This window comes from Myotis daubentonii, chromosome 8 (assembly GCF_963259705.1).
Source record: "Myotis daubentonii chromosome 8, mMyoDau2.1, whole genome shotgun sequence".
In the NCBI taxonomy this organism is placed as follows: domain Eukaryota; kingdom Metazoa; phylum Chordata; class Mammalia; order Chiroptera; family Vespertilionidae; genus Myotis; species Myotis daubentonii.
The window spans coordinates 34,732,614-34,760,502 of record NC_081847.1 but is presented as its reverse complement, the minus strand read 5'-3'; the positions used below and the strand labels follow the sequence as shown (position 1 = coordinate 34,760,502).

The window sequence follows — 27,889 nt, the reverse complement described above, 5'->3', positions numbered from 1 at the left end:
CAAAAAATGTGACTTTGTACCATCTATTTAACTCTCTCAGGTTGCTTCCCCATTAGTACAGACAGAGAGACATATTTATGTTTCAAAAAAGACCAATATGAGGAGCATGATGCCTGGCTGGAATATAGTTAGCACTCAATTAAACATCAGTTTCCATCTTTTCTTCCAGATTCAGCTATGCTAGATTAAAAAGCAACTTTCTTAGACTAAACAAGTTCCTCAAATAACTCTCCCAAAAAGTCTGATCTGAAGGACTGAAAAGAGACCAAACGCAGTTTTCATACTGGCTGAGCAAAATAAAAGTATTTTTCCAAACACAGTCCCAATATTGCCCTGCAATATGTACAATCTCATTTTCCTAGACCCTGATCCTTTAAAATCATACTTTTAAAATGTTATAACCTTTGCTTCAAAAAATGTCACTTAAGTAATCCTGAAATTATCAACCTACACACACTCCTCCCTCCAGCAGCCACAAAATCATTTCAGTGGTAGTGCTTTCCAAGCCTCTGTTACCTGACCTTCACCAATTCATTCTTACAGGTCTTTGAACTTCAGGACAAAAGACAGTTCATCTCTTAGGCATAAAACCAGAGTCTGACCAGGGCTCCAAAAACAATCAAGTTCTCTCTTTTCCCTGAGCTGGTTGGGAATACTGTCAGAAAATGGAATACCCCTATTTTAAGAGGCAGTTCTAGACATCCCTTGACAATCACTCAAATAAGGAACCTTTTACCAAATGATGAGTCAAAGCCTTCATCAAAACTAAACTGCTGCTGCCTTGGCCAATGTTTCTCAGTGATTAGAGCATCTGCCCGTAAACCAAAGGGTCTCGGGTTCAATTCCTAGTCAAAGGCATGTACCTGGGTTGCAGGTCTTTCTCACATGGATGTTTCTCTCCCCTCCCCGCATCCTTTCCACTCTCTCTAAAAATCAATGGGTGAAAATATCCTCAGGTGAGGAGTAACAAAAACAAACAAAAAACTAAACTGCTGCTACCATTATCCAGAGCACATGGCATTGCTCTACTAACCAGGCCTTCTGTGCAGAACTCCCTCCTACAGCACAAAGCGGAAGAGGGTTTGCAATGAGTCAGCCTCCAGTAGATATCAAATGCATTACAAAAAAACAGGAAAGAAAAATATTCAGGGCTGCTTTACTTGTCACACAAAATAGCCTAGATATTAGAATGTGAACTCAGGAAGTATCTTTACAGATTTTTTTACTCTAGGACAGTGGTCAGCAAACTGCGGCTTGCGAGCCACATGCGGCTCTTTGGCCCCTTGAGTGTGACTCTTCCACAAAATACCACGTGAGGGCGCGCATATACAGTGCGATTGAAACTTCGTGGCCCATGCGCAGAAGTCAGTATTTTGTGGAAGAGCCACACTCAAGGGGCCAAAGAGCTGCATGTGGCTCGCGAGCCAGTTTGCTGACCACTGCTCTAGGAGGTTTTCAACAGAGCTTCAGGGTCTGGGAAAGATGCCTGGGGTGCTTGGGGCATGAGGTGGGGATAGTAGAACCTAGAAAAGGAGAAGCTGGGCCCTCATGCTTGTTCCAAACAGAGTAGTTTCACAGTCATCTATATTTTGCAGCTCCATTTCATGAGATGAAAAGGTTTTACATCTGATACATTTAAACGACCAATCAAATCCAACTCCTTAATGTTAGCAAAAGAGATGTGTAAGTGGAGAATCTATATTCGGTAAGACACGAGGTGCTATGCTAGAACCTTGACTTCTGGAATCCAGTTACAATCACCAAATATTACTCATTCTGGCATGGAAAAGAACATCCATGATCAGAAACGCCCCAATTTAATTAATGCGAAATGTAGAAATTCAAACCAACCAGCCATAATAACTAAAGAATTCACATCTAAGAATATGAAAAACTATTTGTGCTGAACAAGAATTTTCATTAAAGCTGGGGTGGGAAACATCTGGCCCACAAGCTGTATTAAGACCCACGAAATTATTTGGTTTGGTCCTGCCAAGGCATTAGAATGAGTTAATTAAAATGTTTGACCAAATACAGCAGACTAATTTTTAAGCTGATAATTTTGTATGGTCCTCAAATCCTATTAATAAAAGTTAAAAAATGGAAACACATCAGTGTTCCTCAAAATTAGAATAGATAAACTGTGATATCTATACTAACTAATAAAAGCCTAGGTGGCCCTCATGCGCAACGTCGTCACAAGATGGCTGAGTGCACAGTGGAGGCGGGGCCCAGTGGCCGCTCTGCTCAGTGAGGCCTGGGGGTACCGCAGCTCCCTGCGGCACGAAGGAGGCCGGAGGTGGGTCCCGGCGGAGGAGGTGGGTCCCGGCAGAGGAGGCAGATCGCGGCAGGAGAAGGCAGTTGTAGGTGATCAGGCCAGCAGGGGAGGGCAGTTGGGGGTGATCGGGCCAGCAGGGGAGTCGTTAGGGGGTGATCAGGCTGGCAGGCAGAAGGAGTTAGGGGCAATCAGGCAAGCAGGCAGGCAAGCGATTAGGAGCCAGCAGTCCCGGATTGTGAGAGGGATGTCAGACTGCTGGTTTAGGCCTGATCCTGCACAGGGGTTTAGGGATCAGGCCTAAACCGGCAGTTGGACATCCCCTGAGGGGTCCCAGATTAGAGAGGGTGCAGGCCGGGCTGAGGGACACCCCTCCCCTGTGCACAAATTTTGTGCACCGGGCCACTAGTGATATTATAAATATCCAAATGGCCCTTGGCAGAAAAAAGGTTCCCCACCCCTGCATTAAAAGAATAAAACCAACATTTTGAGAGGAATACCAAGCAACTCACAAGATGCTTCAAAAAAGGTGAAGTAACCAAAGCTCTTAAAACCTGAAGAAAAACTATATTCTAAATTGGCATAATGAAAATAAATCAAACTCAAAAAGTGGGGTCCTGGGTTTTAATCCCAATTCAACCACATGCATTTGTCACACAGATGTATGGTCATAAATTATCTGATTTGTTACAACTCAGTTTTCCATCTGCAAAATGAAGATGATTTGAGAGCCTGCCACACCAAACTCTACAATTATAAGTATTTAAAAGATCACATATTTGATAAAGCTAACATATACTATAAAAGACATAGTCTAAAATGTCATTATCATTTGAAGTGAAAGTAGAAAAATTCTTTTCTAACATGCAAGAAAAAGGAATAACCACGATATCTAAAACATATCTAAAATGTTTAAATAGTTTCTTTTTTTATTTAAATTTTTTATATTTCTTTATTGATTTCAGAGAGGAAGGGAGAAGGAGATAGAGATAGAAACATCAATGATGAGAGAGAATCATTGATTGACTGCCTCCTGCATGCCCCCCACTGGGGATCAAGCCTGCAACCCAGGCATGTCCCTTGGCCAGAATTGAACCTGGGACCCTTCAATCCGCAGGCTGACGCTCTATCCACTGAGCCAAGCCGGCCAAGGCTAAATAGTTTCTAATAGCTCAGTTTCTGCCTTCAGCAATTAAGAGGAACCAGATTATGGCTACAATGTGGGAAATATTTATTTCTAGTATCAGATTTTTTTCACAGATTTATCTTTAACTGCTCAAAGAAGGCAAGAAAAAAAAAAAAACGGTTCTTGAAAGTCAACTTTGCAGAGTGTAAGAAAAAATAACCCCAAATATGCATATCTATCTATATAAAAGCCAAAGGGACCATCACAACCGAACGGACGACCAAACATGCTGCATGGGGCGACCAGGCTGGCAGGGGATTAGTGAGGGGTGACCAAATGACTGAGCAGCAGGCAGTCGGGGGCAACCAGGTTGGCGGGGGGGGGGGGGGGGGCAATTAGGGGTAGTCAGGCTGGCAGGCAGAGGCAGTTAGGGGCAGGCAGGCAGGTGAGCGGTCCAGGATTGTGAGAGGGATGTCCGACTGCCGGTTTAGGCCCGATCCCCTATACAATAAAAGGATAATATGCAAATTGACCCTAATGGCAAAATGACCGAAATGACTGGTCGCTATGATGCACACTGACCACCAGGGGGCAGACGCTCAACGCAGGAGCTGCCCCCTGGTGGTTAGTGCACTCCCACAGGGGGAGCTCTGCTCAGCCACAAGCCAGGTTGACGGCTGCAAGCACAGCGGCGGCAGTAGCAGGAGCCTCTCACGCCTCCTCAGCAGCGCTAAGGATGCCCGACTGATGGCTTGGGCCCACTCCCCGCAGAAAGTGGGCCTAAGCCATCAGTCGGACATCCCCTGAGGGCTCCTGGGCTGCCAGAGGGAGGTCTGACTGCCAGGTTAGTAGGCCTGATCCCCCAGGGAGCGGGCCTAAGCTGGCAGGTGGACATCCCCCAAGGGGTCCCGACTGCAAGAGGGCACAGGCCTGGCTGAGGGACCCCACCCCGAGTGCACGAATTTTCGTGCACTGAGCCTCTAGTTCTATAATAAAACTGATGTAAAAGGTGAATTACAAGAACTAGCTGGCCGAAGATTTTGATGATGCCATCTTCTACTTTTCATTCAGACAATATGTATTAAGTGCCAGATAGGAGATACAGTGAAAATAAAGCCCTTGCGCTAACATACTAATGGGGGAGGATAAAGATAACCAAGTAACCAAACAAACAAGATAATTACTGATACTGATAGGGCTATGAAACATCTTCTATAACAATAAAAGCATAATATGCTAATTAGACTGGGCAGCCAGACGACCTAGCGGACTAAGCCGGGGCTGCATCGGGCCTCTAGTATTTAAAACAACAACAACAACTCATAATGTTGTGGAATTAGATTGGTAATTAGAATTAAACTGGAAATATCTGAGAAGATATTTTTGGATAAAGAACCAAATGATAAGAAGGTACCACAGAGCTTTCTAGGTAGCAAGTGCAATGGCTCTGATGGGGAAACAAGTTTAGGATGTTTGAGAAACAGAGTGAAGGCTAGGGTGGCTGAAGTATAATGACCAAAGTGCTAGGGGAACAGATCAGAGAGATAGGCAAGGGTCAGTCAGGATAGTGACATAATGTGATTTGCATTCTTATAAGACCACTCATTCTGCTTGCTATGTACCTATCAAAAATCAAAATGGGCTTGGCTGATAATAGCTCAGAGGTTGAGTGTTGACCTAAGAACCAGGAGTTCAGTTCAATTCCTGGGGTCAGGGCACATGCCCGGGTTATGAGCTCAATCCCCAATAGGGGGCATGCAGGAGGCAGCCGATCAATGATGCTCTCTCATCATTGATGTTTCTATCTCTCTCTCGCTCCCCCTTCCTCTCTGAAATCAATAAAAACATATTTTAAAAAAATCAAAATGGATTCTGCTACTGCCTCTCAAATGGCAGACTCAATGATTTAATTTTATCTAAGTCTAGGATTACTCTATTTATTCTCAGTATATAATAATATAGTTCTGAAATTGCTGAAAATGTAGAGTTGGATATGAATTATTTTACTTGTAGTTCTACAAATAACATTGTGAGACTACAGTAATTATTTTCCTCTGTTCCTCTAATTCAGTGGTTCTCAACCTTCCTAATGCCGCGACCCTTTAATACAGTTCCTCATGTTGTGGTGACCCCCAATTTCGTTGTTACAAATTGAACATAATTAAAGCATAGTGATTAATCACAAAAACAATATATAATTACTAGAGGCCCGGTGCACAAAAATTTGTGCACGAGGGAGGGTCCCTCAGCCCAGCCTGTGCCCTCTCGCAGTCTGGGACCCCTCGGGAGATAACGACCTGCTGGCTTAGGCCTGCTCCGGGTGGCAGAGGGCAGGCCCAATCCCTAGGTGCAGCCCCTGGTCAGGCTCAGAGCAGGGCCGATTGGGGGGTTGGGGCGCCACCCCCTGTCACACTCAAGGCAGGGTCGATGGGGAGGTTGCGGCGCCACCCCCTGTCACGCACAGAGCAGGGCCAATCAGGGGGTTGGGGCACTGCCCCCTGTCACTCACAGAGCAGGGCCCATCAGGGGGGTTGGGGCTCTGTACCCTGTCACACACAGAGCAGGGCCGATCAGGGAGTTGGGGCGCCGTACCCTGTCACACACAGAGCCGCAGGGCGAACAGGGGGTTGGGGAGCTCCCCCCTATCAGGCGCAGAGAAGGGCTGATCAGGGGGTTGGGGCGCCTTCCCTTGTCACGAACAGAGCAGGGTGGATAGGGAGGTTGTGGCCCCGCCCCCTGTCACACACAGAGCTGCAGGGAGATCAGGGGGTTTGGGCGCTGCCCCCTGTCACGCTGATCCCGGTGCCGGGAGGCCTCGCGGCTCTGCTGATCCCGGTGCTGGGAGGCATATTACCCTTTTACTATATAGAATAGAGGCCTGGTGTATGGGTGGGGGCCGGCTGGTTTGCCCTGAAGGGTGTCCTGGATCAGGGTGGAGGTCCCCACTGGGGTGCCTGGCCAGCCTGGATTAGGGGATGATGGCTGTTTGCAGCTGGTCACACACCCTTCAGGGTGGGGGTCCCCACTGGGGTGGGCTGGCTGGTTTGCCCTGAAGGGTGTCCTGGATCAGGGTGGAGGTCCCCACTGGGGTGCCTGGCCAGCCTGGATGAGGGGATGATGGTTGTTTGCAGCTGGTCACACACCTTTCAGGGTGGGGGTCCCCACTAGGGTGGCTGCCCAGTCTGGGTGAGGGGCTGAGGACTGTTTTCAGGCTGGCGGGTGACTGAAGCTCCCAACTGCTCCTTTTTTTCTTTTTTCTTTTTTTAATTCTGGGCCAGCTTTAGCTCTGGCTCCAGTTCTGAGGCCTCTGCTGCTGAAAGCAGGTATCTGGTTTGTTTGGGTTCTATAATCAGAACACTGTATCAACTCCAGCTCTGAGATCCTGGCTGGCTGAAAGCAGGTTTCTGGGGTTTTGTTTAGCTTCTATATTTGTAACAATGTTTCAAACTGCAAGCTCAGAGGCCGGCAAGGCAGGCGGGGAACGTTGGTTTCCTCCGTCACTGAAGCAAGCAAGCCTCATGTTAGCTTCAAGCTGCCTGGCTGCCGGCCGCCATCTTGGCTGGCAGTTAATTTGCATATTGCCCTGATTAGCCAATTGGAAGGGTAGCGGACGTACGGCTAATTACCATGTTTCTCTTTTATTAGATAGGAGGATATATGTGTTTTCCAATGGTCTTAGGCGATCCCTGTGAAAGGGTCGTTCGACCCCCAAAGGGGTCGTGACCCACAGGTTGAGAACCGCTGCTCTAATTGCTTTCCCCTTTATTTGTAAACTGTGGATTTTAATGGATGAATGTTTCAAGTGTAGTCATCTATTTCTTTTACAAAGGTTTTTATATGCTTTCTAAACAGCCTATATTATATATTTAAAAGATTAAAGTGAGTTTAATTAAAAGACCCTTAAGGCTGAGCCTACACTGACATGAGATATTAATAAAGTGCAAATAGCCATACGTGACCTAAGTGACATTTTTAAAAAATATTTTTTTTTTTATTTCAGAGAGAGGGAAGGAGAGAGATAGAAACATCAATGAGAGAGAATCATTGATTGGCTGCTTCCTGCACACCCCACACTGGGGATTGAGCCCGCAACCCCGGCATGTGCCCTTGACTGGAATCAAACCTGGGACCCTTCAGTCCACAGGCTGACACTCTTATCCACTGAGCCAAAGCGGCTAGGGCCTAAGTGACATTTTGATTTAAGCATTATCCCACAATAAAACCATATTCAGATGCCTGCAGTTATGCCTGACAGTGTGTGCTAGAATGACTACTCACCAACAACACAACCACCAAGTCACAAAAGCAAAGTAGTTCAACATGAAGGTCCTAAAAATGTAGAATACTACAAAGGAACTCACAGTGGTTTTATAGGACAGAAAATCTAAACTGTAAAAAAATGATATAAATCCTACCTCTAACCAAGCAATGATGGACAATGACAGCTGACTTCAGGAACAGCTTAAGGAAAGCAACTCAAATCAAAGCATAGACAGATTTCATCTATCCCATACATCCCTTAAGACTAACTCTCTAGACCAGTGGTTCTCAACCTTCCTAATGCCGCAATCCTTTAATACAGTTCCTCATGTTGTGGTGACCCCCAACCATAAAATTTTCATTGCTACTGCATAACTGTAATTTTGCTACTGTAAACAATATGTAATTATATATGTGTTTTCTGATGGTCTTAGGCAACCCCCGTGAAAGGGTCGTTTGACCCTCAAAGGGGTCGCGACCCACAGGTTGAGAACCACTGCTCTAGACTGATGCAAGCCACCTATTATATTAACAGACTCATAGATAGAGAACAGAGTGACAGCTATCAGAAGAGAGGGAGGTTGAGGGACTGGGTGAAAAAAGTGAAAGGAATAGGAAGGGGGGTGTGGAAATGCCCTGGCCCGTGTGCATAATGGTTAGAGCATCATAATGCACAGAAGGGTCTTGGGTTCAATTCCTAGTCAGGGCACATACCCAGGTTTCGGGTTCAATCTCCAGCTAAAGTGCATGTGTGAGCAACAGATCAATGCTTCTCTCTCACATCAATGTTCCTCCCTCCCTCTCTCCCTAATCAATGAAAAACATACACCGAGTGGCCAGATTATTATGACCACCTGACGTTTGTAGGCAAATTAGCTATAATTCTGTGCTAAAGTTGCTAGAGGGCCAGACCATTATAAACAGGGAAGCAGGTTGTTTACCACGACAGTAGAAGTGATTTTTTTCTGAAGATATGGGTCAACAATGCAATTTAACACCCTCTGAACATGGGATATATTTGAACATGAGTGGCCAGATTATTATGACCAACTCACGTTTGTAGGCAAATTAGCCGTACACTGCATCGTGTGGGATATGGAAGCCGAAGGCCTGTTCGAACACCTTTGCTGTCTGCAGTTACCAAGATAAAATGTCTCCAAATCGCACAGGAACACAAGGATTGGACAGTTGAGCATTGGAAAAAAGTCATGTGGTCCAATGAATCACGTTTCCAGTTGCAGCATGCAGATGGCAGGGTGAGAATTTGGCGGAAACAGCATGAAAGCATGCACCCCACATGCATTAGTACAACCCTTCAAGCTGGTGGGGGCAGTGTTATGGTTTGGGGCATGTTTTCCTGGCATGATTTGGGCCCTTTAATTCATGTGCAACAAAGTCTGAATAGCACAACATACCTAAGTATCGTTGCTGGTCAAGTTCATCCTATCATGTTGATGGCATATCCCAATGGAGATGGCTTCATTTAACAAGACAATGCGCCATGCCACGGTGCTTGTATTGTGCAGGAGTGGTTTCAAGAACATGAGGGAGACTTTACCTTGCTTAGGTGGCCCCACAATCACCAGATCTCAATCCAATTGAGCATTTGTGGGACGAAGTTAAAAGAGCCATCAGGCAGCTGGTTCCACAACCATCAAATCTCACAGAACTGGACAGTGCTATTCATCAGGCATGGTGTCAGATTCCTCGCATCACCTTTCAACATCTCATGGAGTCAGTGCCAAGAAAAGTCGCCGCAGTATTGAAGGCAAAAGGTGGCCCAACAAAGTACTGATGGGGTGGTCATAATAATCTGGCCACTCAGTTTATATACATATCCCACGTTCAAAGGCTGTTAAATCGCATTTTTTACCCATATCTTCACAGAAAAAAATCACTTCTACTGTCGTGGTAAACAACCTGCTTCCCTATTTATAATGGTCTGGCCCTCTCGCAACTTCAGCACGAAATTATAATTAATTTGCCTACAAACGTCAGGTTGTCATAATAATCTGGCCACTCAGTATATACTCAGGTGAGGATTTAAAAAACAAAAAAACAAAAACTTGTAGACAGACAACAGTATGGTGATTACCAAAGGGAAAGGGAGGTGGGGGGAGGTAGAAGAGGGTAAAGAGGGAATAAATAGTAATAGAAGGAGACTTACTTAGGGTGAAGATAATACAATATACAGATGGTGGATTATAGAATTGTTTACTTGAAACCTATATAATTTTATTAACCAATGTTGCCCTAACGAATTTAAAAAAAAATTTTTTTTTAAGTGTCAAATGTACTGTCATATTACCCAGGAAAACTTTATCAGAGAAAGAACCCTAGCATACCCCAAAAGACTCCAGCTTATCAGAAAACCTTTGGTAATCATGGACAAGGCTACACAAATGTACCCAGACTGAAAAAACTTCTATTTTCAACTAAGTAGCAAAAACACGCAAATATAATTCTGACCTTGATGACCCACTAGAAGAGATCTACAAAGGGGGGGGGAGGATGTTGGGGGCGGGGGGGACTACCAAGCCATTCTGAATATGCCTTTTTCCTTAACACATGAGTAAAACCTTAGGAAAAAAAAAAAAAAGCCACAGGATTTCAGAGGTGTCACTACCACATTCAAAAAGAAAAATGAGGAATGTGTGTTAAATAATCTGTGTCTTCCTGTTCCTCATTACAGGCAAGAATCTGACCCTAAGTAGACTACTACACAAAAACATTCCATCACTTCCATCCTTCATGGCTGAATGGCTCTGGGCTGCAATCTACAGTAGACTTGATCTAGCAGTACTAACATAAAGGAGTCTAGAAATAACCAAGATTTCTACACTTTCATTAGTCCTTTAAAAATGTATTTAATTCCATAAGACAACTGACCTGGACTGTTCAAAAATATCAATGCCATGAAAGAAAACAAAGCAAGGGTACTGTCCAATATTAAAGAAGACTAAAGAGACATGAAAAACAAATGTAATACATGACTCTTAGACAATGCTGGAGTTAAAAAATAAGCTACAAAGAATATTTTTAGAACTAGAGAAAATCTGAATACAGACTACATACTATACATTATATATGTTTCCTGAATGTAATACCGGCGTTGTGGTCATGTAGGATGTCTTTGCTCTTACAACATACATTCTAAAATATTTAGAAGTGAAATACCAGTACTAGTTAACACTTCCAAATGGTTCTGATTAAAAAAAAAAAAAAATGTAGAGAGAGATAAAGCAAATGTGGCAAATTTGTAACAATTAGCTAGAAAAAAAGAAAAGAAAGCTGGATGAGTGGGGTGTTCACTGTAGTTAGTACTCCTTCAATTTTTGTTTAATATTCTTTTTAAAGAAGAAGAAAAAATGGGAGCCCTAGCCTGTTTGGCTCAGTGGCTAGAACACTGGCCTGCAGACTGAAGGGTTCCTGGTTCAATTCTGGTCAAGGGCACATGCCCGGGTTGCTGGCTCGATCCCTAGTTGCAGGGTGTGCAGGAGGCAGCCGATCAATGATTCTCTTACATCATTTATGTTTCTATCACTCTCTCCCTCTCCCTTCCTCTCTGAAATCAATAAAGAAATATATATATTTTTTTAATGGGGGATAAATATTGTGTTTAAAGTAAAAACTACCTTGAACTTGAGTGTTTATTGGGCAGACCTGGGTTCTCAATGACCAGGATGGTAATTAGCTGGTTCAGATTTTTGGTACCCTTTCTTATTCACTCCTGAATAACAAAGTAAATGCCTACACAGCTTCTGGAAGATAGCGCGGTGATAATGAGGCATTTAACAAGAGACTAGTGTTTAACAAACATTCATAACCTAGAATCTATAACAGTTTTTAATAAGAAAAAGGTATGGCTATATGTACCATCATGCAAATATATTAATAGAATAAAGCAAACAGCAAAGCTATAAGAAAAGTATGACCCAATTTTTTTCAAATACTATTATTATAAATTATTATTGTTTACAGGTAGCAGAATTCATGGTTTACTTTCACTTTCTGTTACATTTGCATATATTGCTTTTATAACAGGTCAAAATTAAGACACAAACAGATAATCAAACAAAAATTCTACCAAAGCCATAGCAGTAAATACCTTTCATTTTAGCTGAGATAGGAGCTAGATGCCAAAGGCAGATGTAGGGATAGTTTCATTAAAATTGTGAGAAGTATTTATCATCAAATGTCAAAACAAAAGGATAACAAAGTATCAGAATATAACCATTATGTACTAATTCATTCATTATATATGCATTTGATATCTACTTTGCATCGTATCCTAGTGGATACTGAAATAAGTAAGAACTAGTCTCTGCCCTCAAGGAGTTTACAGTCTCACTGGGGAAACCAGACAAGCAAACCATTACCCCTAAGAGAGCACAAAGAACATCAGAGTGGTGATGTACAATGCCAACAAGCAAGACACTATGAAGATCAAGGAACAAAGCCAAAGGCAGATGAGAGGACATGCTGAGCACATCTTCAATCAACTCATCTCAAACAGAACACTGCAGACTAACAGAATGCCCCAAATTTACAGCAGATTCATATAATAACGTTTATTCAGATATATTGAAATTAAAATGAAAAATTTAATTCAGTTCAAATATTTCTAAAGCATGGACCATGCCAAGAATTCTGCCCGAAGCCAAATTACAAAGATAAATAAACTCAGTTTCTGCCCAGCTGGTGTCGCTCAGTGGTTGATTGTCGACCTATATGAACCATGAGGTGAACTGATTCCCAGGTAGGGCAAAGGCCTTATCATTGATGCTTCTATCTCTCTCTCCCTCTCCCTCCCTGTCTCAGCAATCAATAAAAACTTATTAGAAAAACAAAACAAAACTCAGTTCCTACCCTTCACAGTGTTCATAGAAAAAGGTATTTTTCTTCTCCCTCTTAAAATACAAATATGTCATTAAGAAGCATATGTATAATATGGATCATTATAATTACACATAATTACACAAAACTGCATCATATATAAAATAGAAAACTGCCATTAATCAGCAATTAAGGATGAGGAACCTAAAGAAATACCATAAAAGCTACCATTTATTAAGAACTGATTCTGTGACAGGAATGTATACACCACCATAAAGAGACATTAAAATCGTCTCAGGTGACAAAGCTAGGTTTTGAACTCAGAGCTGTCTCTCCTAAAGCTCAGTTCCTAACATTACATTATGCTGCCTCAACCAAAATAAGTTCGAAATATTAGAAATAATAATACAGAAAACAGCACAGACATCTGAACATAAGATACACTTGATATACACACAAAGATCAAGTTTTATGACTGCAGGTTATATAGTTGATAGTTGCTCAAGTTTTTAATCTTGAATTAAAGAAAACAAGTCTACAAGTAAACAAAACAGGGAAACGTTTGAATAAGGACTACTGCAACTTAAACTACATTATGGAAGAGTATAAGGGTCAGCACCAAATTTTCAGTTTCCTCACTGTCAATAGGTCATCTTAAGTCTACATCAGGAGTCTGGAAACGACAGCCCCGAGCCAAATCTGGCCTGTTGCTGGGTTTTCTAAATAAAGTTTTATTGGAACACAGCCAGGCCCATTCATTTGTGCATTGTCTATGGTTGCTTTCCTGCTACAATGGCAGAGCTGAATAGTTGACAAATACAGTCTGATCCACAAAACTTAAAATATTTATTATCTGGTCCTCTAAGAAAAAGCTTGCCATCTCCTAGCCTAAATGATAGCCATATATACAGTGGGGCCTTGACTTACAAGTGTCCCGACTAACTAGTTTTTGAGATACCAGCTGTCTGTCCGCTGATTTTTTGCATCGAGTTGATAGAGTAATTTCAGTTAACGAGCTCCTTAAAGAGCTCCTTAACGAGTTCGGTCTCAGAACGAATTAAACTTGTAAGTCAAGGAACCACTGTATATCACAAATGGTAGAAAAACAATTACCTTGTCACTGCAGCTTTATTAACGCTTTATTATGAATTCTACCTAAGTTCTCTTCCTTTGTAATTAGTGTCACTTAATAAATGTTAATAAGTTTTTGAATTTCCACAAGTATGTTCACATTTCAGTTATTTTCCATAGTGTAGGTCTTACTTTAGCTACCCAGTAATTTATCCTTCATAATATTACAAACAAAATCCTAATTAAGGAACATCTGCAATTACCTCCACATACACACTTTTCCCTCTATTGCACACAATCTACAGACATAGACAAGGAAAAGCTGAATATATACACAACAGTTTATATGACTAAATATTTCCTAATTCCCTGTTCACACTAGAATACATACCTCTTAGTCAACTGCCATTTAGGACTAACAGCATCAACATCACCTGCTTGCTTATTAGAAATGCAATTCATGGGCCTCATTCCAGACCTACCAGGTGATTCTTATGCACACTAAAAGCTTAAGGATCACTACACTAAAACAAGGTTTATATTACTTACCTTGAGTGTGAAAAGGCTGATTCGCCCAGGCAGTTTATAAAATAGCCCCTCTCCTCCTCTTGAATTGGAATGTAGCATGGCATTGAGACATGCGAGAGGGGATGTCCCACTGTAAAAACATACAAGGATGGGTGAGGGTCACACAAGTTCATATGCCTACTTACTCAAAGATCTAAAACTTCTTGGCTCCTTAAATTAAGAAGCGGAGCAAGAAATATAGAAAAAAGGATCCCATCACAAGTCCAGTTTGAAAGTAGCAAAAGAGTAACAGATGGAATTCGCATAAATCATACCCAGAGAATTCAGGAGTTTGAAAAAAACACGTTACCCAATATTTAAATTAAAATTTAATATTAATTAAAAACAAACCCGAGTTTTCTAGCCTCTATATCATACTCAGAAACTGCCACATAACATTATAAAAAACAAAGACGACATAATGAATGGTGCCATCCCAAGAAAACAAGCACACCTTTTTTGCCCCCCAGTTAAACATTTTCTAATAAGCACACAAACAGTATTTCATTTGCTTTTTCTCTGTTGGGAAGAGGGAAGGATGGGTTTTATTCTACATCAATCCTGGAGCAATCACTGAAATTTGTCAAATGGCCCTGACCGGTTTGGCTCAGTGGATAGAGTGTCGGCCTGCAGACTGAAGGGTCCCAGGTTCAATTCTGGTCAAGGGCATGTACCTTGGTTGCGGGCACATCCCCAGTCAGGGGGTGTGCAGGAGGCAGCTGGCCGATGTTTCTAACTCTCTATCCCTCTCCCTTCCTCTCTGTAAAAAATCAATAAAATATATATATTTTTTAAAAAGTTAAGTCAAATGGATTTGTACCCAAGAGTACTCAAACATTAAACTAAAAACAAAATGGCAGAACCCGTCCAGTGTGGCTCAGTGGTTAAAGCATCGACCTATGAACCAGGAGGTCGAGGTTCAATTTCAGTCAGGGCACATGCCAGGGTTGGGAGTTTGATCCCTGATGTGGGGTGTGCAGGAGGTAGCCAATCAATGATTAGCTCTCATCATGGACATTTCTGTCTCTCTCTCTCCCTCTCCCTTTATCTGTGAAATCAATAAAAATATATGTTAAAAAAATTAAATTTAAATTTAAAAAGATTACAAATTAAGTTATTTCATTGTCCCTGCTACAACAGTAGGCTGCAAAACAATGACAATTCAGTGAATGAAAGGCTACTTACTGGATCTTAAAATAGAAAATGTCAAAAATACTAAAAACTGCCCATTATTAATGTTAACTGAATTTGGCACTAGCATGTGCTTAGTGGTAGGGTTCACTTATGCACCTTCTCTTTCCTCTCCCCTTAATATATAAATATAGTAAGTAAAGCCTCTTAGCATTTTTTTAGAACTAGCACTAGCAGAGTGTTAAAAATAATTTGAGTTTAAAAAAGGCATTAAAAAAAAAACCCTATTACTTATTCTGCTTTGGAACACACTGGATACTAAAAAAATTTTCACCAAGAACCAATCTCTAAAAGAAACCTTGAGCAGAATCTGGTTTATCAAGTGGGTGTGCTAAAATCTCTGCTACAAGGAGGAACAGCATGTTGGCAGAATCTTTTTGTGAACAATGTGACTCCTACACATGATGCCTCTGTCTACAAATTACAGAGCTGCTCACTCATCACAGCCACCATGACTGCTTCAGAATTCCTATAAGAGCAAGAAGCAGCCCTAGCTGGTTTGGGTCAGTGGATTGAGTGTCCGACTGCGGACTGAAGGGTCCCAGGTTGGATTCCGGTTAAGGGCACATTCTCAGGTTTCAGGCTCAATCCCCAGTAGGGGGCGTGCAGGAGGCAGCCAACCAATGATTCCCTCTCATCACTGATGTTTCTATCTCTCTCTCCCTTCCTACCTGAAATCAATAAAAAGTACATTAAAAAAAAAAAAAAAAGAAAAAAGAGCAAGAAGCAGAAACAAGTTAAGGTTCTTAATCCCATCTATCCCAAAGGGACTAATTTACCTTCTATAGGCATAGTGGTCCAACAGCAATGCAGACGACAGCATGATGGGAAACAGCCCATAGAAACAAAAATAAAGCACAATTATAACACTACACAATGCATATTTAAATGAATGTGATCTAGATAATACTGATCTTCCCTCCTCACAAAATGTCAACTTCAGAATGTTTGAACTGGTAACTGGAAAGTGAGTATCTTTTAACCCTAAAAGGTCAATTCCAAGAAGCTAAAGCTTAACCAGCAAAAATATATGCTGTTTATTCTGAGTCCCAAGAAGAGACTGTTGAACTCTACTCTTTCATTTAAAAGAAAACAGTCATTGGTTTTCATGCCTGCAATTCCTTTTGTTTCTAACTTGTTGCTTCTCCAAGAAAACTACATCATAGGATAACAAAATCAAGGTCATAGGATAACAAAAGGTCACCCCCAATTTACTATACTCATATCATAAATGGTTAGAATCAGGAGGGGGAAAAAGGCCCTTGGGTTTATGGTGATGAAACCACCCTTCTATGATCCTAAAACAAAGTACTTCAGAGATACAGTATAGAGAAAAGGGTACTTTTAGACTCAATACAGCCCCACCAGAGTCCACCCCTTCTCTATTATTGAAACTTAAAAAATAGAGTACAAGAAAAAATGTGCAGACTCCTTACACAAAAAACAAGCACCACTGTCAAGATTTAAGGGAAAACAAAGGATGAGGAAAGCCACTGGACCTCTGATAAAAACAAATGGATAGTTACACTCCCACCTACACTTGGGAGGACATACAACCTGAGATAGTTCCACATTACCACCAGGCACGAGAGAGAGGGGGAGAGAGAGAGAGAGAGAGAGAGAGAGAGAGAATATACACATACGCACACACACGTGGACTTATCACTATATCACTATATAACAGACATATGCCCTATGAAACCCTCATGTAAGCAACAAAAGCAATACAAACCTCATTTCCTTTAGTCCTTCTGCTTCTATGACCTGCAGAATCTGTTTTGGTGTCATCGGAGCATCTGAGTAGTTTTCTAGTACCTGAAGAAATACAAATGCTCTGAATTCAGTATACTATTTCCATTACCAGTCTATATCATGGGCGACAGTTCTGCCACTGCTGACAATTTAGATATTTCCAGTTAAAATTACTTCAGAAACCAAGGCGAAACATGCTAATTTCAATTCTAAAACACATCTTCTTAGCATAGATGTTATCGTATGTAGGGCCTTAGCAACGTTGGTTAGTGCTTAACTTGATAATGCTAATATGACTAAACCACAGAATAGGTAGTGCCACACACTAATTTATAAGACAGACATGCATTCAGATTTTCTTTCCTGCCCTGACCGGTTTGGCTCAGTGGATAGAGCATTGGCCTGCAGACTCAAGATTTTCTTTCCCAAGGAAGTTTGATTAGTACCCATATTTTTAAATGATTTTTTTATTTTTTTTACTTATTGATTGATTTTAAATGATTTTTACCAGTGAGTTGTGAAATTCTGGTGTTAATTGCCACAGCAGATTTTGCCATTTGGCAACATGATGCTATGGTTCTACATGGTTGGTGCAAGCAAAACGATGAACCAGAATGTCCCATTTATGTTAGCATCACCTAGAAGTCATGGCAGTAGTTTCTCATAAGCAACTGCAGCTCTTTGACGTTAGGAGGTTGAATTGTTTTAGAAATGTTGTCTTTCTCAGGGAGAAAAAGACAGGCTATCAATATCTTTGTACTGTCTCTACCTGAGCAGGTGCTGAGGTTACTCCAAACCATACTAACATGTTGCAGTCATTCCACAATGGTAACAACTAAGTACTGCTCTGTCACAAATAAAACATGAAGCAAGAAGCCTGACAGGACTGCTGCTGAAGGTTCCCACTATTAGAACACGAGCCCTTAGCACAAAAGGAAGTCAAGTTTTAGAGAAGTAGGTGCTCAGATAAACCTCTATTTACCATTATCCCATTCTTAGCTTCTTTCTTTTCAATTTTTACGTTCTCCTTTGGTAACATTATCATCTCTCATAGTTACAACTATTACCTAAACTCTGATAACTCCCAAATCCTTTAGCCCAGATTTCTCCTCAAACTTCAGACTCAAATATTCAGTTCTGTATTAGGCAGCCCCCCTTGATGGTCTAATTCATCTCCCCTTCTTCCAGTATTCCCCACTTTGGTTGGCAGCCTAATTACCTAATTCAGAAACCTGGCGGTCATCCTTCACTCTCACCTGTCCCCCAATTCCCACAGCCAGTTTCATACTAAACCAAACACAACCACCCCTTTGCTAATATCCCTGCAACCAGCCCTGCTTTCCTCAAATCCATTCTTACTCTGCTATCATTCTTCATTCAATAAATACATGAATACTTTGTACTAGGAACAATTATCAGAATTCATAAGTAAACAAGACCATATCTCTACTCTCACAGAACTTGCCTGCTATAGCCTGACAACCCCAACAATCACTTCCTGGCTTTAAAATCTTCAACAGCAACCTAGCTTCCTGAGAATCCACTGGCCCACCAGAATAACAGACAGAACAGAAGTCAAATTCTAGACTTCTAAACTTGCGCAGTCACCTACCCAATCTGAGCCTGTTCCCTCAATTATGAAGGAAGGATACCGGTGTCTTTCTCTCAGTTGTTTTACAGGTTAGAGATGACATAAGTGCCTACAGTGCCTGGCACAAAGTAGGTGGTCACTGGCCTGGCATACAAGGCCCTCATAATCTGGTCTCTACCTGTCTCTCTACCAGATTGCCAAACACACTCCATCAACGTTATGTCCCAATAACTAAGTGTAGCTCCACCCAATTCCCACACTCTCCACCCTGCAAATTCTCTCTCATCCTCCCTCCTCCCCTCTCTCTCCAAGATGCAGTTTGGGAAGCACCTTCGTCCTGGAAGCCTTCTCTGACCTCTGCCAGGCAGAGGTAACTGTCTTTTCAGTGTCCCAATAGTTCCACACACATATAATTCATCTTCCAAAGCAGAGCACTAGAGAGGGAAAGGAGGAACTATTCATAATTATGCCTGGACAATAAGCAGGAACAAGGATGTCTGTTTACCATTTACACATCTATAATGGCGCTTCACCATGCCTATAGTAACATTATATTCATGTGTCTAGACTTTCCCCATCCCCAGAAGACCATAAGCACCCCAAGGGCAAACCTTATCCATCTTTGTATTCCAAGAACTTAAGTACCAAGTTAGGCAGTGTTGACTTAGACCCACAACAAATCCTAGGACAAACTACCAATGTTCACTGTCACAGATATATTTCTTTGATACTAATTAAGTGGGAGCTGAGCTAGTGAATTTTTATAGGATAGCTTTTTTTTTAAGAAGCATGAATCTGAAAAATTAATTACCAATTATTTAAACAATTAGGAAGAGCCTGAGAATCTCAGATAGAGGAAACAAAATCTCTAAAGGGAAGTTGCATTAAAAGATACAAAGTATTCACTTTTCTTAAAACTGTATATTCCTCCAGCTTTTAGTATAAGATCAATTCAGCAGTGTTCTATTCCTAGTTTCTGTCTTTCTAGAGCACATTTTAAAGAAGGGGAGGGGGGGACCTCTCTCCTACTTCAAAGGAGAAAAAAATGTTTGATGTAAGAATGGTCAGTCATGAATCAAAATGAAAGATAAAGCCGTGCAATGAAGAGTTTCTCAAAGCCAGGAAGAATCCATTAAAGAGCATTCAATCTAAAGGGAAATCCCCTTGGCCACTTCTCCCAAACTGTTCCTAACAAGCAGGAGGATTTACACCCATCCAACCTCTAAAGTCTACCTCTTCAATCTAAAAAAGACAATATTACAAAATGTTTGAAAGAATATCTACTTTTCAACGACATAGTTAACATTTGCAAAAATCAATCTTCTGGGGCATACTGCAGTCATCCTTTCTTTCCTACCAAAATACTTTATAAAAGGGTTCCCAGGCCCTAGCTGGTTTGGCTCAGTGTATAGAGCAGCGGCCTGTGTACTGAAGAGTCCCGGGTTCAATTCCAGTCAAGGGCACATGCCTGGGTTACAGGCTCAATCCCCAGTAGCGGGCATGCAGGAGGCAGGCGATTAATGATTCTCTCTCATCACTGATGTTTCTCTCTCCCTCCCTCCGAGATCAATAAAAAAACATTAAAAAAAAAAAAAAAAAAGGTTTCCCAGTATCACTCTTGCCATTTGAGCAAGGTCAGAAGCAATATGAAATGCCCCCGAACAAGTGCATCTGATTGCCATGGCAAGCACTTCAAATTCACCTGTCCAAAGAGCAGTTAAATCTAATCTACTGCCCTCCCACCTGAGCTTACTCTAGTCAAGCTTCTCTGTCCTGTGTAAGCTCTCACAAGCTCTCCAGCACTCAGTAACAGCAATTTTTTTTTTTTAATGAGGAGAGGACCCTGAAAAGTTCCCCCTCACCCACCAAGAAAAATTCTAAACAAAAAACAACAGCCCTAACCGGTTTGGCTCAGTGGATAGAGCGTCAGCCTGCGGACTCAAGGGTCCCAGGTTCGATTCTGGTCAAGGGCATATACCTCGGTTGCGGGCACATCCCCAATAGGGAGTGTGCAGGAGGCAGCTGATCGATGTTTCTAACTCTCTATCCCTCTCCCTTCCTCTCTGTAAAAAAAAAAAATCAATAAAATATATTTAAAAACAACAACAAAAGAATGCAAAATTATGCACAATGTTCCGAGTGTTATCTTTCACATTTTTAGGTGCACCACAAAATATTTTCTATTCGCATTACTATTTTTTAATGAAGAGCCACAGAAAAGAGAAAGAACTTATTCAGAAAATCTGGCATAAATTTGAGCTAATGATAAAACAGAAATAGCAACCTGGATATTGCCAAGTTCATATCACAGTAAATTCAAGAACCTAAAGGAGCTTAACAGAATAGTGAACCTCAAATTCCTAAAGTCTTTCAACTAGTAAGAGCCAAACCAACAAAGCTTTGAGACAAGCAGACTTTAGAATTCTGTCAGGACATAAATAACAGGATTTAAAGGTACTTTCACCTACCTCTAACAAGCAAAGCTCTGGCAAGCAAATTTCCTTTTGGTGCCCAGAGCCATAAACACCTGCGTAACAGGAACTCAGAGGAGAATTTCAATGAACACCCAAGACTCCTCTCCGTTAGGCCTACATTTGTTTTCAGGTGAAGCAACGCTGGAGGAATCCTGAAAGCCAGCCAAAGCTTCCAGTTTTGATTGAATCAGAAAAAAAATAAATTAGGAACTTCAAAAGCTTCAAACTTCATATGCCAGAACAAATTACCTGAAGCACAAAACTTCAGCATAGAAACAACTGTTATTTCTGTTCCTTGGGCAACACATGCCCAGGGAAGACCATCAGGGATACCAGTGAAAATTCTCCTAGAAGCCAGATAGCTTTAATTCTTGCAAGTCAACAACTTGAGTTTTACAGACTTCAAGCAAGAAAAAGGTGTGGCACAGATCTATGACAAACCCCAATACATACGCATCTTTTTTTGCACAACACCTTCGAGGCAGGAACCACGCTTCCCAATAAAATAAAAGATCAGATGGTTGAGCTTCACTCGTCATTAAAAGTGGATTACAGCAATTACATAAAAACTACGGGCTGTCAAGAGACAAGCCGTGCCTCTCTGCACTGTAACCCTGCTCCGTGACAGTTAGAACTGACATCCCCGAGAGAAACAGAGCCCATTCCGACTGTCGCCGGCAACCGTGTACCAGAACCTGTCCCAAAGCGTTTGTGGCGTGGGTGCAAATCCACAAGGAAGACAGTGCATGGACGAGGCCTCTTCACACGTTGGAAAAACAAAATTCACGCCCCCCCCCCCCGGGCGGCTTCCAACACTCCACGACTCCCTCCCTGGCTCAGTGCCGCGAGCAGCACCCTCGCACAGAAGACACCTGGTCTTTGTCCAACGCTGCGCGTGCACACGCACCAGGGCGCTCAGGAACACGGAGCGCACAGACACCTTCTTTGCAAAGTGTCGTCAGCTCCCTGCCTCCCTCCAGTCTGACAGAGGAAGGAAAAAAACGCCCGTCAGCGTTTCTCAAAGTGTGGTCCTTGGACCACCGGCAGGAGCCTCCGCCTGGGCGGCGGGGCCACAGGAAGGCGCTCAGGCAGCGCCCCAGACCCTCAGGCTCGGGTCCCCCCCAGGAGGCCTCAGGACGGGCGCGCCGGACGGTCCCCCCCGGTGTCCCCAGGGAAGTTGGAGGACCACCGCTCGGGGCTCCAGCGAGGCGACAGCCAGCCCTTGCTCCCCCACACACCTGGTTTAGATTGGGAAAGCTCCAAATGCCACTCGCGTCCTGGGAACTGGGGGCGCCCCCCCAGCCCTGGAGTCCCACGCACCATCCCACAGCCCACCAGGAAGCGAGGGAGGAGCTTCCGACCCTTCCCGGAAGCCGAACTCCCCCCCGAGTCCAGAAAACAAGCTTCCCCAGACCCCCCGACGCTGCCAAGCGGTGGGGGAGGGGAGGCTGGGCTCTGGCGCCCGGAGGGGGAGGAGCCGGCCGGCAGGCTCGCCCCTCCGCAGGAATTTAGAGGTGGGGGGTTCGTGCGGAAAAAGGCGCCATATCCAACCCGGTGGGGGACCTTTCCCCACCCAACGCCGGGGAGGGCAGTCGGGTTCCCACAGGCAGAGCGACCCCGCCCCTCCCCCTCCCGGTGGGGGGTGCGCGCCGAGCCCACCCCACGCCCCCCACTGAGACCCCTCAGGCGACCCGCCTCACCAGGCGCGCGGCCTCGGCCCACGTGCGCTCCTTCTTCCTCTTCTGTTTGTCCTTCATCCTCCTCCTCCCCGGCGGCGGCGGTGGCGGCGGCTCCACGCGGGATCTCCGTGTGGGTCGAGCTGGGGCGGCGACGGTGCGGGGCGGTGAAGGCGGCGGGGGGTGCGTGGCGGCGGCGGCGCGAGAGAACTCGGGTGCGGCCGAGGATAGGGGGCGGGCGTGTGGGGACCGGCTGGCGCGAGACCGGGGCGAGGGCGGCGATGGGGGAGGGGTGGCGGCGGCTCCACGCGCCCGCGCTGCGTCAGTCGCCCACGGCGGCGGTGGCTGCTGCCCCACGATCGCTAAGGAATGCGGCGGCTCTGCATAACCATGGGGTCAGAGGTCACAGCTCCGGCCTCCGCTTTCCCGCCCTGCTAAGGTGCCGAGACAGGACTGGAGGTGGGGCAGGCAGGCGAGACGCGGCTTTTCTTTCGGCGCCCGGTTGTGTGAGTGTGTGCCGTGGGTGTGTGTGAGTGTGTGTGTGAGAGTGAGGAGGGGGAGTGTGGGGTTTTTTTTTTGAACAAAAACAAACCGAAAGGGCTGCTGGGAGTCGTAGTCCCAACTGCCTCTTTGGCCTCCCCCACTCCGAAAGAATATGGCTGCGTGAAACGCTTGGACCACACTTCCCGGCGTGCCCCGCGGTTCGCCTTTCGCCCCTCCTCTCACTTCTCTGCCTCTCTCAGACCTCCGTCTGCTAGAGAGACTGCAGATGTTCGGGGAAGGGACAGGGTGGAGTCTCGCGAGGCGCTGGAACTGGTTTGGGCCTGAGGCATTGTGGGAAGCGATGCTGGAAAGGCGGTGGCTGGGCTCCACCAGCCACGTTTAACCCTTTCGGTGCTTCTCGCCGCAGGGCGGGTTAGGGAGGCGACCGAAAATTGATAGCTTACTCCCAGCACCCACTTTGTGTCTCGACCCGCCCTAGCGGTTCTCACTGGCAATTCTTTTAGGTGACAAGAGGCAGGACTTTCCCTTTTGGTCCTCCTCTAAATGACTCATTGCTGCATAATAATGAGACAAAAACACTCATATCAGTAAAACGGTTATTCCACAATTGACAGACCTGGACAGTTCCCCATTTCTTCCTGTGCCTTCATGTCGCTTTGTGTTTGCAGAAACTGTTTTTGCAGAAGTTGCACTTAGCAGCCTAGAGCGTTGGTGAACTCAGTAATACGGTGACAGGTAGTGTAAAAAAATTGGATTTGGGGGCCCATACTGCACAGAATGCACCTGAGGCCTTTTTCGAGGCGCTACTCTGGAGAGAACACGGTCCTGGAGTTAAACCGGCCCAAACTGGGTCCTGGCTAAGCCACTCCCTGGCTGTCAGCCTAAATATAGGGGCTCAACATGGGCCTCAATTTTCTAATCTACATTAGCCTAGTGCCGGACCTGACGGTATTATTGGGTTAATTAAAATTAACATAAAACAACTGGCAGATTGGAAGAGGGTGTGAAGGGAGGCCTTGATATTAGGTCTCTATAATTTGGCTCCTGGCATAGAGCAAGTGTTTGATATTGACAATGGGCAATGGTACTTCACCTCTTTGAGCCTTGGTTGCAGAGCATGAAATGAAATGAGGTGGCCAACACACAGGTCTCCTGTCCCTATTTGTTGAATCAATGTCCAGAAACCTGCCTAGATTTAGTCCTAAACTGGATTAATGGCCAGCTCTTAAGTAATAGGGAGGCAGGGTCAATGGCCACATTCTAAAGGTTTCCCTGGGTGAGGAAACATACCCTCCACTCCCTGGTGTTAGCACAGGAGAGAGCCAGCGCTGGAAGAAGGCTGATAACTGTGCTGCCCACCACCACAGAGTTCAGTGCTCCTGCTTTTTACGCTCGTCACACAGGCTTCCGTGTCCAATAAAATTCTGCAAAGTGAATAGGCTCTAGGAGGTGAAATAAGGCATGTTTTTAAGTCTCTCTCCATCTAAGTTTACCCCCAAGATGGGGAAAAGGAAGAACAACCCCATCCACCACCAAAATATTGTTGGCCTGATTTTTTACAAAGGGTTGTTTTGTTTTTAATTTAAAGCTGACACAGTAACCCAATTTGACAAGTCATTTGGCTTGTTCAAACATTTTCTTCTTGAGTAGCTTCATTTCTCCCCTGCCCCTGACTTCCAAGTAGTAGCAAGAAGATTCATTCTAAAGTGTACATGTTTAGTACAAGCACTGTGGTAGAATAATGTCCTCCCCCACTCAAACTATACCAGTGATGGCGAACCTATGACACGCGTGTCAGAGGTGACACGCGAACTCATTTTTTTGGTTGATTTTTCTTTGATGGCGTTTAAATATATAAAATATCAAAAATATAAATCTTTGTTTTACTATGGTTGCAAATACAAAAAATTTCTATATGTGACACGGCACCAGAGTTAAGTTAGGGTTTTTCAAAATGCTGACACGCTGAGCTCAAAAGGTTTGCCATCACTGATCTATACTTTAGTCTCTGGAACCTGTGAAGGTTGCATTCCATGGCAAAAGGGATTTTGCAGATGGGATGAAAGACCTTAAAATAGGGTGATGACCCTGGACTATCTGGGAGGGCCAACTGTTACCATATGGACCCTTAAAAGCAGAAAAGGAAGGCAGAGAACAATCAGATTCCAAGCTTAAGAGGAACTCAACTTTACTCCCAAGATACAGGGGCTTAAAACAAGCCACTGTTCCTTTGAAGGGAGCCATGAACCTGAGAAGGTAGGCAGCCTCAGAAGTTGATAAGCTCTGCCAACAAGTAATAGAACCTCAGTCCTACAACCCCTTGGCGGTGAATTTTGATAACCTGAATGAGCAGGAAGCAGGTTCTCCTACTCTAGAGTCTGCAGAAAGGAACACATCCTGTCAACACTTGATTTTAGCCTTTTCAGGTTCAAAGCAGAGAACCACACTCTGGCCAACTTCTGAGATGTAAATGGGAGTTGTTTTGAGTGGGTCTGAGCATCATCCAGATATTCTAAGGTAGGTTCAATCCTTGGTTAGGACACATACAAGAAGCAACCAATGAATGCATAAATAAATGGAACAACAAATCAACATTTCTCTATGTCTTCCTTCCTCTCTCTAAAAATCAATGAAAATTATTTTTTTAGCCAAACCGGTTTGGCTCAGTGGATAGAGCGTCGGCCTGTGGACTGAAAGGTCCCAGGTTCAATTCCGGTCAAGGGCATGTACCTTGGTTGCAGGCACATCCCCAGCAGGAGGTGTGCAGGAGGCAGCTGGTCAATGTTTCTCTCTCATTAATGTTTCTAACTCTCTATCCCTCTCCCTTCCTCTCTGTAAAAACTCAATAAAATATATTTAAAAAAATAAAAATAAAAATAATTATTTTTTAAAAAAATAAATGGATGTTGTTTTTAAGTCATTCTATCTGTGGTAACTTCAAGTAGCAAAAGAAAGCTAATTCAGGCAAAATTAAAAAATGCCTTTTCTTAATTTACAGCCAGTACTGCCTCATTCTCACAGTTGGGTCAAGCCATGGGAGAATCCAGATGTGAATATTTCAAGGTCTCTGCCCTTGCAGAATCATACCGAAACTAATTACAACATCATAGTTAAGAGTAAAAAGAGAATATGAGTTGGAAAATTGGCTTTAGTCATTAAACCTTAAGTAGCTGTGATTTTTTTTTAAAGCAAATAACACTCATGAGTCTCTTGTCAGAAGCACCAAAAAACAAACCTATACATTTTTTGGTGTCTGTTTTTATCACAGTGCTTTTATTACAAAGTATCTTGAAGTCAACAAAGGTGTCACAGGGCAGTGTAAGATAAACAGGACGGATAATCAACCCTGTCCTGCTTGGGATGAGTCACTTTTCAAACTGCACAGTTATGAGCACAGCACGTATTCAGAAATCGGAATAAATACATCACTAGCAGACACCGAGGAATTCCCCAAAAGACACACAGACATCCTGAACCTCACTATGAGATAATGTATTGTCACTGGTTTTAAACTAGAGCAGGCCTGGGTTTGAATCTTGCAGTCATTCTCCAGCTGTGTGGCCTTGGTCAAGTTATGCAACCTCTCATGGACTCAGTGCCATCATTTGGACAGCAAGATTCATATTAAACTCAAAGGATGCAATTGGGATTAAATGGGATTTTTGTAAAGCATTTTGCACACAGTAGACACAGTAAATGCTTCAGTGAATCAAGCCCTGGAACCATTTGCCACCCTAACAAATGTTCTCTTTCAATAACTGCACCTTTAAATGAAGTTGAGGTTCAGAGAGGTCAACTTATCTCCCCTAGGTCCAAGATGATTAAACGAGATCACATTTACTAAATTTCCAGCATAGCAGATGATCAACAAATGTATATCACTTCTGGCCCCTCCCTTATTTCCTTTCTTTGTATGATCGTTAGTTTACTAGTGTCTGTCACTTGCTAGCATCTTCTTGCATTCATTATCATATCCCCAACATCTGGCACAGTCTTGGCACAAGGTAGGCACTCAAGTGTTGAATGAATGACCTTAATAATTACTTTATTGGACAAAATCCCTGAGGACTAATTTCCCATTGAATGAGCCCTAAACATTATTTAGAATCTGGCAGAACTGGGAAAGACTGAGGTAGGACTTCAACCAAACCTATCTATGCAAGTTGCAAAGATGCTCAGGAATAGACTTCATGACCTCACTGTTGTCTTCAGGCGCTGCACCTGCTCATGTGGTGGACAGCCCTAACTCAGCTTCCTGCCATTCACCATTTAAATCCACTCCTGTTTTTTATTCTCCTGTAAGGCTGAAAAAGGTGTTTAAATTCCATTTTACTCCTCCAAAATGTTAACAATGGTTATTTCTGGGCTGTAAGACTATGGTTGATTTTTTGTTTTCTTTTTTTTTCTACAAAGTATTACATTTTTTAATTTTAAAAATTCTCTTTTTCCGTTGACCCACAAAACAGCATTTAGATTAAGGTGCTAGATGTAATGTTTTTTTTTTGCTTCTTTACACTTGTCTTTATTTTACAAGTCTTCAAGAATGAGTATGTACTACTCATATTC

General features: G+C 43.3%; 1 protein-coding gene across 3 annotated transcripts in view; it reads right to left on the bottom strand.

Moving 5' to 3' along the window:
* ASXL1 (ASXL transcriptional regulator 1) overlaps positions 1-23,384 on the bottom strand; it is a 67,786-nt gene extending 44,402 nt beyond the window's left edge. The window contains exons 1-4 of one of the 3 annotated variants that reach the window (XM_059705854.1): positions 22,844-23,384; positions 17,059-17,141; positions 14,118-14,226; positions 12,447-13,032 (exon numbers count right to left, since the gene is read on the bottom strand). In XM_059705854.1, the coding sequence (XP_059561837.1) occupies positions 13,018-13,032; positions 14,118-14,226; positions 17,059-17,141; positions 22,844-22,900 (264 nt within the window). In that variant the 5' untranslated portion in view covers positions 22,901-23,384 and the 3' untranslated portion in view covers positions 12,447-13,017. Of the gene's footprint in view, positions 1-12,446; positions 13,033-14,117; positions 14,227-16,105; positions 16,165-17,058; positions 17,142-22,843 lie in introns of those variants that run through there. The other 2 variants (XM_059705851.1, XM_059705853.1) reach the window with 2 other exon arrangements.
* Between the last annotated feature and the right edge of the window lie 4,505 nt (positions 23,385-27,889).